The sequence below is a fragment of the Ruditapes philippinarum genome, unplaced genomic scaffold (genome assembly GCF_026571515.1).
Source record: "Ruditapes philippinarum isolate M1 unplaced genomic scaffold, ASM2657151v2 ctg739_1_1_1_1, whole genome shotgun sequence".
NCBI classification, from domain to species: Eukaryota; Metazoa; Mollusca; class Bivalvia; order Venerida; family Veneridae; genus Ruditapes; species Ruditapes philippinarum.
The window spans coordinates 192,670-205,680 of NW_026857088.1; the positions used below are offsets into that span (position 1 = coordinate 192,670).

Consider the following 13,011-nt stretch of genomic DNA (forward strand, 5'->3'; position numbering starts at 1 on the left):
ACCTCAACATATATAAATATAAATCAAACAAGAAAAGTTGGGCAAATAAAACTGCAATAAAAGGTCCATTATATCACAAATCAGGAAATACCATATAACATGTCATATATTTATCTACATAAAAAGGCACAAGAGTCTTCTTATTCACAAGATATATATTATTTAGTCTCAGAAACCTTCATTTTCTTTTGCATAAAACTCTTTTGCATAGTCTCAGAAATCTACATTACTTAAATTTCATATAATCTACACTTCATGATGCATCAAATCCCTTGGAATCTACATTACATGAGGAACAAATCTACACTTCAGTCATTCACAGAAATCTACATCACATGTCAGAGGAACAAATCTATACTTCAGTTATTTCATAAGAGAAAGCTATCCAGCTAGCTTACGGAAAGTTGGTGGTTTTACTCAGGTGCCCGTTCATGCCTGAATTAATGCATGGAAGGGCACCTGAGGTCTTCCTCCACCAGTAAAGCAGGAACTTCGTGATATGACCTATACTGTGTCAATTTGACGTAAAACCCAAAACAAACAAAAATACTTCAGTTATTCACAGTAATCTACATTACATGAAGCATAAATGTAATTACTTATTAGTTATCCACAGAAATGTACATTGCATGAAGCACAAATCTACTCCTCATTCATTCACAGAAATCCACATTTCATGAGGCACAAATTTACACTTCATTCATTCACAGAAATCCACATTACATGAGGCACAAATCTACACTTCATTCATTCACAGAAATCTACATTACATGAGGCACAAATCTACACTTCCTTCATTCACAGAAATCTACATTACATGAGGCACAAATCTACACTTCCTTCATTCACAGAAATCTACATTACATGAAGCACAAATCTACACTTCAGTCATTCACAGAAATCTACATTACATGAAGCACAAATCTACACTTCAGTCATTCACAGAAATCTACATTACATGAAGCACAAATCTACACTTCAGACATTCACAGAAATCTACATTACATGAAGCACAAATCTACACTTCAGTTATTCACAGAAATCTACATTACCTGAGGCACAAATCTACACTTCCTTCATTCACATAAATCTACATTACATGAGGTACAAATCTATACTTAAGTCATCCACAGAAATGTACATTACATGAACCACAAATCTACTTTTCAGACATTTACAGAAATCTACATTACAAGACATGAATCTTAATTGCACGGAAAAAATGATTCACATTACACAAATCAAACATAAATAAAGATGATGATATCTTAGTCCTATAAATGATGATGCGTTGAGATATTTTTACTTTCTGACACCATGATATAAGCTTTAACAAGCCTGTAAGGTTAATGATATCTCAATTATTATTTACTTAATTACATTTTAATTATATTAATCAAATCAATCTAGTACTCTAATATACATTAAAGTTTTATAACTAGTATGATACTTCTTATGGGTATTTATCAGGCTGGTGAAATTGCCAGATCGGGCTTAAAATGAAAAAATGTAATTTCTCAAAAACAGTCAAAGATATTGCTTTTAAACTTGTGATATATCTTAGGCATTATAATTAGATAGACTTAAACAAACGTTACATTTTTTATTATGAGTAATACGGATTTCACATCACTTTTTTTCATTTTTATATGGTCCAATTTTTTTAAGTCCATAAACACATCTTTTGCATTTGCCTTTTTCCTCAAATCTGGATTATTTTGCATCCTGGGTATCTCTTCTAATGCGCCAGCACCTTAAATTTCTGTATTGTATGCTGTATTTTTAATTGCATAACAATTGTTGACCACACTCACCCACAGGGGTTACATGTTTTTGCTAAAAAAATTTTACACAGATTAGAACTGCCATAATTTACATGATGGCGCATTCAAATGAATATATCTGATCATATAAAACTCAAAATTCAATTGGAATTCATTTTAAAAAGTCATGTTCTTGGACTTTGAAAATTTTAGCTGCTTAAAATCCAACAAAGGCAAAATATTCTTGTTTAATAACTAAAATTCATTTAATTTTAGTTCTTATACATCACAAATTAGGTAGGAAATAATATGCTTTAAAAAGGTAAAAATAACTTTGATACTTTCCAAGAAATGTGCAATTTTCATTTTAAGCCCGATCTGGCAATTTCACTAGCCTGTTTATATTATGTATTTTTACTATTATTCTGATTTAGAAGTTACTCCTTAACCTTAATAAATATGTACATAATCTTCAAAACTTAAATACTTTAATACATTGTAGTTAATTCTATTTTTGAATAGGGAAAATGCTAGTCACATGTGCATGCTACAATGTACATCTAGATAAAAAATCTAAAATTCAGTGACAAATTCAAAAATAAACACAAGCTCATAATTTCTTACAGTTATAATTTTCACACTGTCTATAAGGAAAATGTACTAAACATCTATATAAAACACGTTGAAATATTAAGATTAGAAAATAACTAAGACTTACCTATTCTTATTCCCCATACTTTTCTTCTAGCACACTTAATTAATATACACAATTTTATATGAACGTTCCTAAAATCTGAATCAGTTACTAGTTGCGTAAAAAATATAAAATTGTGAACATTTTTCTGTTATCACATGACACATATAAAACACACCTTTATCTGTTTTGAACAAAATGAACAGTTATTTTTCTTCTATCACAATATCCTCTCATTGATTATGTCATTCATTCAAGATTCACAAAACATTTCAACACATTTGATTATCACTATCTCTCCCTTTTATGAATAGGTTTTAAATCCTTCAAAACTGCAGGGTCAACTAACTGTCTATGTCCTATAATTTACTTCTCTCATCTACCCCTACGAAATGGATTCAATAGATCTTGTAACAGTTAAATATAGCTTGAAGCAATGAACAACGAATAGACCCTGTAATACAACACTAAGTAGGGGGACAATGTGCTAGGTACTTTAATTTTTTTGCTCCGTGTAAATATCCCATTTACGTGTAATATCAAGGAATTAAATACCTTTACACTACCAAAACAGTTACGGTTATCCAAAAATCTACAGATCGGGCTCTGATGTACGATATTTTAGCACAGAATTAATAAAACTTTGACAAAAAAACGAAGCACTTTATTAAAACGCTTTTTCTGTATTTTCCATGATTCTCACAGTTTTCATTTTGAAGTCATTAACAGTGCAATATTTCCCAGCTCGTCAATCAAGCAAATCAGTAAATTTCACCTATTCGATCTATTTTCACATGCCTTTTTCACAGAAATCGGCAAAAAAACCATAACTTGACGCATTACGATAAATATTCGAAAAATCTTTCCACATAAAATACTGTTTGCTACTCACTTTTAATCGAAAGTTATTGCAAAAAAAAAAATGGAGGAGGAAAAAAATCACCAGTGTTTCACACTCATCGTTTTTACCGAAAAAGTCCAGAGAGAGTTAATTAAACGAAAGCTAGACACACAATGTCCCTTGCTGCTTTAACACTCCTACAGTAAAAATATTTGTCACAAGACAATCGCACATGGTAATAACACATGTTAAGTGCTTAACAAAACATTTCTTTTCAGGCAATGAAATTATCTTTTTATGTCCACAGGGTTGTAAATAAAAGTTAATGACATAAAATTAATCCCCTTTTGATCTTTAAATAAACTTCCAGTCGTCAATGAGCAGATGTACTGAAGTGGTAGGAATGTTTGAAGAAGAACGGCCTCATTAATTACAATAAAACATTCCGCAGTTATTTGGTTTGATTTTGGTGTATAGTAAATATTACCGGTAATCACATTTTTTTCAAGGTATATGTTTATCGAATCAATGCTTAAACAACCGATCTAAAATTCAACACTATGTACATATATATTTTTAAAGTCTGCATTCAAACGGTCCTTAGTATTAAATAACATCTTTTTTTCTAGTTCAAGTGTTGTTTAACAAGAATACACGTTGACGACCTTTTTTGACAAAATTCTTTCTATTGAAAAAAAAATTGTGTCAAATAATTATAAACAATGTTTTAAACCTTGTTATCTGGGGTTCTTAGTCATAATTTATGTATCGTGCAAAATAATTCAAAATCACTTAAATGTAAATAAAGCTTTATTCAGTTTTTTTGAAGTTTAAACTATGATACGATCAAAGAAATTCAACGAACCTTACGATTAACAATTTACAAGATGAAAACCTATCCCCCTGTATAATGTTAGCATACTCAATTGGCCTGTATCAGGTAGAAATAATATCCGTACTGTATTTCCCTCCATTTTTCATTACTAGGCTGATTAGGTGACAATATAGGTGATCGTATTTTAAGGCTAAACCAATCATAATACAAGTTATTAACGCACCCTCCAGTTAGCTCAACTGGTAGAGCATTGGACTGAGAATTAGGCAATGTGGGTTCGATTCCCAGATGGTGCATGTTATTTTCATTGAGATTGATCACGGAATCCTTTCTAGGTGATTCGCAATGAACCCCTGCTCTGGTATGTACAGAAGTAACAAGCATTTCCTTGCAAAAGTCGTGGCATCAAGTACTGGTAAAATGCTCAACAGGTAAAATGCCCAGGTGGCTGAACTGTGCTCTGGCAAGTCAATGTTGCTCACTGTAGTGATCTGGATGGGTGAACAAGTGGCGGCATGGCCGAGTGGATAACAGGTGAGACTAGCATTCTAAGGATCACTTATATGGATGCAGTATCCTGTATATGATAAATCCTTTACAATGTGTATAAAGCCATGTGGGCTCAAACCCTATCAGGGGCAAGACATTGTTCCCTTGAGCAAAATAAATCAGTCACTCATTGCTCAGAACTATTTGGTTCCAGGTGTGTCTGTAAGTTTACTATTAGCTTCCTTTATAATCAAAGTAAAAAATTCTGTAAACTAAATAACAAATACCTAGCAAGTTATTTTAGATTACATATCACATGTTTAGTAGATGCATATCACTATAACATGTAAAATTCCCAAAATTGTGTATGGTTAATAAGTAAAATCCATTCTTGATAAAATTTTCACATTATTTTACCTAGTTTTTTTATGTTTCTATATCAACTAAATTGTTGTCCTTGTAAAGACACCATAATCCTTCATGATATTTCTATATTTGTACCTGAAGTACTTTTCCCTTTCAAATACCATACAAAAGTATAACCATCCAATGACCATTACTATTGTACTTTTGTGCATTATTTTAATTGATATGAGCATAAAATTGGTTTGAAACTTTCTAGAATTGTACCCATCAAAGACTTATACATCCAATCATTACTATTTGGGGATTTGAACTTGAAACTAATGGAATGGTGAGAACAACATAGACCTTGGGTAACAGGCAAAATCATCTTAAAGTTGCACTCCTTTTTTAATTGCCTCTTCATGTTTTATAAACAATGTTATAATAGTTAAACATTTCCCCCCAAAAAATGCTGACCACCAGAATATATATTAGTTACAAATGTACACATTAATTGTATCATCATATAAAAACAAGTTGAATGATTGAACATATTCTTAAATTCATCTTCAAATCTGAGGAATTAATTTGCAGTTATTTATAGATAACTTTATGACATGGTGTAAGCCTTTACCATGTTTCCAAAATGTCTTACTTGTATTGGGTATTTGCCAACCAATAATCTAATTAAAGGATATCTTAAATAATAAATAGTCATTGATAAAGAAAACCTATGACTCAAATGCCTCCAGCTAGACTTTTTCATTTATATAAATAGAACAGAAGAAATGTTAAAAAAAACCTTTCTTCAGTAGTAATAAATGTTTGCTTTAGGAGTAATCAATGTTTCCTTTAGAAGAAGTAAGAAATGCATCTTTCAGGGGAAGTAAAATTGTTGTCTTCAGTCTGATGTCCCTTTAAGGGGAAGTAACTTTCTTGTCCTTTTCTATTGAAGTTTCTTTCAGGGAAGGTAACTTTTTTCTTTTCTGGATGTTCCAGGGGAAGTAACTTTCTTGTCCTTTTCTATTGAAGTTTCATTCAGGGAAGGTAACTCTCTTCTTTTCTGAATGTTCCAGGGGAAGTAACATTCTTGTCTTTTAATACTGGAGATTTTATCAGGGAAGGTAACTCTTTCTTTTCTGGATGTTCCAGGGGAAATAACATTCTTGTCTTCTTGAAAAACAAGGCACCTAAGCTGAATCATAATTACAGAATACATTTGATATAAAGGTAAACTAGAAATGTGTCCATAGGACACGGGTGCCCCCACCGCGCCACTGTTCTGTCAATCTTTTTACTAAGTAAAGGGAAATAACTCTACAAATACTGGATAAATCCACAAGCGAAACCCCAGGTGCAAATCTTAATATGCTGAGCAACCTGCCCATAAGGTTTAATGACAGTATGTCAAATCCTTTTTGAGTAACTTGCGACACAAGTTGAAAATTGCAAAAATTTTCTAAGTGAAGGGCAATAACTCTAAAAATACTAAATAAATCCAGACGAAAATACCTGGTGCACAACTGCACATGCTGATCAATATTCCTGTAAAGTTACATGACTCTAGGTCAAATACTTTTTGCGTTACGTGCGACACATGTTGAAAATTGCAAAACTTTACTAAATCAAGGCCAAAAACTCTGAAAATACTAATAATTTCCAGACGAAAATACCCAGGTGCACAACTTCACATGCTGATCAACATTCCTGTAAAGTTTCATGACTCTAGGTCAAATACTTTTTTGAGTTACATGCGATACAAGTTGAAAATTGCAAAATTTTACTAAGTCAATGGCATTTACTCTGAAAAAACTAAAAATATCCAGACGAAAATACCCAGGTGCACAACTACACATGCTGATCAACATTCCTGTAAAGTTTCATGACTCTAGGTCAAATACTTTTTGAGTTACATGTGACACAAGTTGAAAATTGCAAAATTTTACTAAGTCAAGGGCAATAACTCTTAAAATACTAAAAATATCCAGACGAAAATACCCAGGTGCACAACAACATATGCTGATCAACATTCCTGTAAAGTTTCATGACTCTAGGTCAAATACTTTTTGAGTTACATGCGACACAAGTTGAAAATTGCAAAATTTTACTAAGTCAAGGGCAATAACTCTGAAAATACTAAAAATATCCAGACAAAAATACCCAGGTGCACAACTACACATGCTGATCAACATTCCTGTAAAGTTTCATGACTCTAAGTCAAATACTTTTTGAGTTACGTGCGACACAAAAGTGAACGGACGGATGGACGGAAGGACGGACGGACAAGGGTAAATCTAAATGCCCGCCACTATCATGGGGGCACAAAAATAATTAACCTAGATTAGCATGGGTGACTTAATGTGACCTACTGCTAATGAGCATTTCAAGAAAGATAACTCTTGTTCAGTAACAGCCCGCATAGCTCAATCAGTTAGAGTGCGAGACTTGTAATCTCGACATTGCAGGGTCGGTTCTCAGGCTGCCCAAATAAAATTACTAATCAGTCTTTTGAGGTCCTGTGTATGAGTGCTTAAATACTTGGCACCTGAAAGAACCAGGAGAAGCTTCTGGAATTGGGGCATCTTTCTGTAATTGGGGCATCTTTCTGTATCTGTATCTTGCACTATCCTCCAAAATCTAAAATGACTAATACTCTTCTGGAGGATGCGGTGGCAAGTATAAATGAATGCAGAAATACACACATTCACAGTTCAGTAACAAGAATTATGCAGAGTTATAACTTCCATCTTTCTGATATGACTAAAGAATTTCTAGAACTAGAGAAAACTAGGACAACACAAATCTTCAACATAATCATGATTCCCACAAATAAACTTACCAGTTTAAAAAAAAAGAATATTTTGCAAACTATATTCTTTCAAACAAAAACTTTGTGATCAACCTTATTACAAGTAATTAGCGGTAATGTCATATATCAAACTGGTCAGATCATCAGCAGGCAATTTGAGGCTTAAATTACTATATCTTTAACATGATTGTAATGTTCACTTTATGATAAAAATTTTCAAAGACATCAATTCTTATAACACGTATCTGGTAACTTAAGCAATTTCCAAATAATGATGGACAGGTAATAAAGCAATTTTAACCACTTTAAATGAAATTAACTTTTTTTTATTTTTTGTTGTTGTGTTTACTTCAATCATGGTCTTACTATCTATCTATGGCATTACCTTAATTTATCTTGCGATTTTAGAAATGACCCAACATTATGATTGACATGTAATGAAGTAATTTAAAAATCTTTAATGTCACATCAAACATGTAGATTATTGTTCTCCTGATTTCATCTAGCATTATAATGACCGATTCTGAATGTCATCTTCTCAAAACAAGACCAGCTAACTCTTATGCCAGTCCTAACAGAACTTTTTACTTTTGGGCTTTGAATTTTAGAATTATTGACCGTGAAATTACTTATTAAATTTACAAAAAAGCAAGACTTAGTACTTTATACAAATTTGGCAAGATATCGATAAAGTTTTCTTGTTATTCAATCAGACACCAAAAAAAAGGAAAGTAATTTAAATGATTTTGATACAAATAACATAACACTGGCCAAAACTTTTACAACCAGAGATGATTTTCACCATTAAAAACAAAATATCAATTTCTATTTACAATCACAGGTTAGATGTACAATAACATTTTGGTATCATAAAACACCATGCAGACAGATTGGTGCATCAGTAACGACTATAGTGCAGTATAGTGGCGACTTTCGCTGACTTTTGTGATAGAGCACATTTATCATTTACTTACTATAAACAGATCAGAACTTGTCAATATCTTATTAATCATACATTAATGACTACATTAGTCCGACTTAATCATGACAAACCATCTCCTTATTCAGCTTCTAGCAAATTTTTTCACCTGCAAATCACATCCTTCCCTTTGAATCCCCCCCCCCCCCCCCCCATCTCTCAGCCTATCCTCTCCAGCAAAATGTCACCATGCAATTAGTCCTCTAGATATAATCTTAAAGAAATGACGTCTCAAGAAACTTTGACATTAAACCCTCTCTGTTAAACATTTAAAGTAAGCTTTGACATTAAAACCAATTCAAAATCAATCTGTCTAAGAACTCAATTTATCAATTTGACATTGCAAATGTCACAATGGCTAACAAAGACTTTTTCCTTTTTAACTTTTTTTAAAATTCTGATCTGACAGTATCCTAAGCTGGTACTCCAGACTTGATCCTAGCTTTTCTTCAAGTTCTTTAATAAGAAAACTGTCATATTAGGACGACAAGAAGTCTGTGATTTTCCTATAAACAGCTTTTCAGTGACAACAAAGTATTATTACCATATTAACTTGACCACTACAAAGAGACAAAGCTACATCCTTATCAAACCCAGGAATGAAAATTGTCTTGGAAAATACAAAACAACAATTGTCCCTATCTATGGATTTAAATCCTGGAAGCATGGGAGTTTGGACCTTGGTGTTAAGAAATTAAAATTTTGTGAACTGAAGATGTGAGAATAAAAATATTTCATGAGATAGACAAAATTGAAAAGTAGAGGACTTGGAGATAAAATAGATATAGTCAAAAGTTTTATCAAATTTATCAGCAAATAATGTGAAAATCTGATTATACAGTAAATTTTTCAATCTTGCATATGAAACATGCATTTAAACCATTTATGATTTTTATAAAATATTAGCATATAAGTCATTACATTGAGAACAGGACACTAGTCTCAAATTTAAATTATTTAAATTATTTATCTAAAGTATTGTATTATATAATATACTTTGTAAATTAATGCCAATTTCATCCAAACTACAAATACTGGCTTGAATCATTTTGAGCACAATGGTCTCGAACCAATCATACCTGGTTTAAGAGGCTACTAAACTACTACGCCACCACTCCTCTGAAATAATTCTTAAAAACTCGACAGCTAGTCATCCTTTGATACATGTACAAAATAGTTAACAATTCAGAGTATCAAACATTGACATTTACTCATGTTCTTGGTGTTAATAAAATGTTCACAGTATTTCCGACCATGTTAACAAAATAACAACTTGTAGTTGATAAAAAAATACATGCCATATTGCATGTAGTGACCACATCAACCATTTTTACGAAAACTAACCCCTCTTTAGCTTTACTATTCCTAGACTAGGCAGAAGCTTGGGAGCTTGGACAATGGTGTTGAAAAGTCATTGAATATTCATACTAGTGTCTGAGTGACAAATCTTTTTGGGAAATCAAATGTTTTTTCAGGGCTTCCATAAGTGGAAGTTTGGGAGTCATTCACTTCCAAAATATAATGTTTTTTCTTCTTACCTATATAAAATGGCTTCCAATGTGAAAGATTTTGCAGTCTCTGGTTTAACTTAATAGAAGCGGACCCTGTCACTTTGTGACAGGTGAGCTAATAAAATGACTTCCAATGTGAAAGATTTTGCAGTCTCTGAATAAACTTAATAGAAGCGGAAAGTAACTTTTTATTCTTTAGGCGGGCAAGTAAATGGGTTGAGGAAAATGGGTTGTGTCACACTGTATGGGTCAGCTGGCATCTTTCGGGCTTTATTGAGGGAGTAACCTCAAATGCCCCACTGTGAATTATTTCAGGCAGATTATGACTCTTGAGTGGAACTAACTTCAATAAGCTACCTAGACAACTTCCTCACATCAAAGAATTTAAGGTTATTAAATTAGAGATTCCCTATTAGAGATTCAAACACAGAGAAGTTGGAGGCAAGTGAAATATTTTAGATTAAATACATGTATGATGAAAGCTAAGAGCTTTTTTATTAACCACTCTCAAATCTCTTTGCTGGACTAATCAAAGAACTGGTCCCATATAAGGAATATATAAGGAAACACTGGCACATAAGTAGGGTTTGAACCTACAATTCCCAAGTTGAGAAGTTGAAAGTTTAACCATTTGGATATCTCCGCAAAAAAATCATGAAAACAAATATTTCTTGAAAAGACTTAGTATCCACTTTACAGACGCAAACTAATTAAAATTAGCCTACAATTTAATTGAAACATCACCATTATTATATCATCAATATGAATATACAATGTATTTTCAAAAATTCTTACCTTATTCTAATTCCCATTTTTGTTTTTCTTTTTATGTTTCCTTTACAAATGAAATGAATAAATACAAGGAAAAAAAACCTGACTGTATTTTCAAACTTTATCTAGCCAATATGAAAAACCATTCAGCCTAACTTTACATAAAATACCAAGATATGGCTGCAGCATTATCTCTAGCATTTACTTTCAGTGACACTTTTTCCCTTCCACTGTGATAACAGTACATAATGTACTGTTTGTAGACAAACTTGTAGAGTCACACTTTCAGTGATAACATACTTGTCCAACTGTATACTATATTACTATAGACAATTGGCAGGTAATTAGTCACCAAACTATGCAATAACACTGATATAACACACTGCAGGTGGAGCCACATTAAAGGAAATAAACAGTGTTGTTTAAGGTCAATACCAGGTCAATATCTTAAATACAGAGACAATTACATATTTATAATTGATTAGTACATGATTGGCTGAATGGAACAGTCAGAAAATTTTTGTAATCAATTTCCAATACAAGAAGCTTGCGGCTGCAGCTTTAAGTTTGAATAGTCCATTATTTGTTTGAATAAAGAACGTTTTTCAATAATATTTCATACAGCAACAGGTCATTTTTAGGTTTATTTTAATTGGTCCCGATGACCTTTAATTTTTACTGATAATTTACGTTTGGTTTTATTTGAGTTAAAAAATAAAAATACCAACTTTTGTTGTGATTATCTAGCCATTGGCTGGTAAAATTGCATAGCAATCACTATAATAAGGGAACAACTTTAAATTTATTTTTAATATTTCTTTCACTTCTGAGTATCAACATACATGTAATTTTGTTCTTTGAATAAAAGGTACTAATGTTTCAGTTTGTAAAATTTTCAATATCTCTCTTTGATCATTACAGGGGAAATTTTACCAAAGGTAGTGGGGGAAAAAATACTTTTTGAAAAGATATGAGGGGGCCGAATTTTTGCCCAAAATAAGAAAGACTAATGCCAATGCCAGGGTGAGTAGAATAGCAACAGTCAAGACAAGTTACATTAAGGAATTTAAGGATGCACCTTAAAATATCAATTCCACATTTACTAGTATTTAAAGAATTGTTTTCATCATTTTCAAATTGTTTGAAAGCATCAACTTGTAATTTCTCCTTAAGTAACAATATTTTAAGTATAACACCTTACTGCAATATGATTTTGAATAAAATGAGATTGACAAAGTTATATTTATAAAATAGTATTAAGCTAAAATCTGCACATGGGTGTAGGTTAATTAATAAATCATTATCTCTTCTGTCAATATATGATGTAGCAAGCCAATTGTAGCAATTAATAAATGATTACATTCATATATAACAATTATCCTGACCTTGATAGAATTAGATCAAAGCATTGATTACAAAAATAAATATGTGATCCACCTTATTGTTTTCCTTCTCAGTTTATGGGTGGTGGTGGGGTCATGAATGTAATTAAAACAATTTCACATGTGTAAAAAGAACCATCCTGACCTGCAAATTTTTATCATGCTGAAAAAGTCGTTTGTAATAGTGAGACAATGGCACTCTTAAGACACAACTTCTCCACACAGTACACTGACAAAATATACACAACTTCTCCCTTGCTTTGTGTAACACAAAAAGAGACACGCTTTCCCCGGCCATGTGTGACAGTAAAATAAGACAACTTTCCCACTTTGTAGTTCCAAGACATTGAAAAGTCAATACTTTAAGTTCCAATTTTTGTATTATTCTGAGACACTGAAAGAAAGACAAAACTTCTTCTGCTGCCACTAAGCATATAAAGACACAACTTTCCAATTTTATATTATTCTAAGAAACTGAAAAAAGGACAAAACCTCTCAACTTTGCAATTGATTATGCTAAGACACTGATAAAGGGAGGCAACTTCCCAACTTTGTATAATTCTAAGAAACCGAATAAGACGCAACATGGTTC

The 13,011-nt window shown here is 32.1% G+C and overlaps 1 protein-coding gene across 3 annotated transcripts in view; it reads right to left on the reverse strand.

Moving 5' to 3' along the window:
• Window positions 1-13,011, reverse strand: part of LOC132748739 (protein cordon-bleu-like) — an 82,243-nt gene that overhangs the window by 67,791 nt on the left and 1,441 nt on the right. The window contains exon 1 of one of the 3 annotated variants that reach the window (XM_060738364.1): window positions 11,062-11,093. The exons of 1 other annotated variant lie outside the window; for it this stretch is intronic. In XM_060738364.1, the coding sequence (XP_060594347.1) occupies window positions 11,062-11,078 (17 nt within the window). In that variant the 5' untranslated portion in view covers window positions 11,079-11,093. Of the gene's footprint in view, window positions 1-2,481; window positions 2,918-11,061; window positions 11,094-13,011 lie in introns of those variants that run through there. One more of the 3 variants, XM_060738362.1, reaches the window with a different exon arrangement.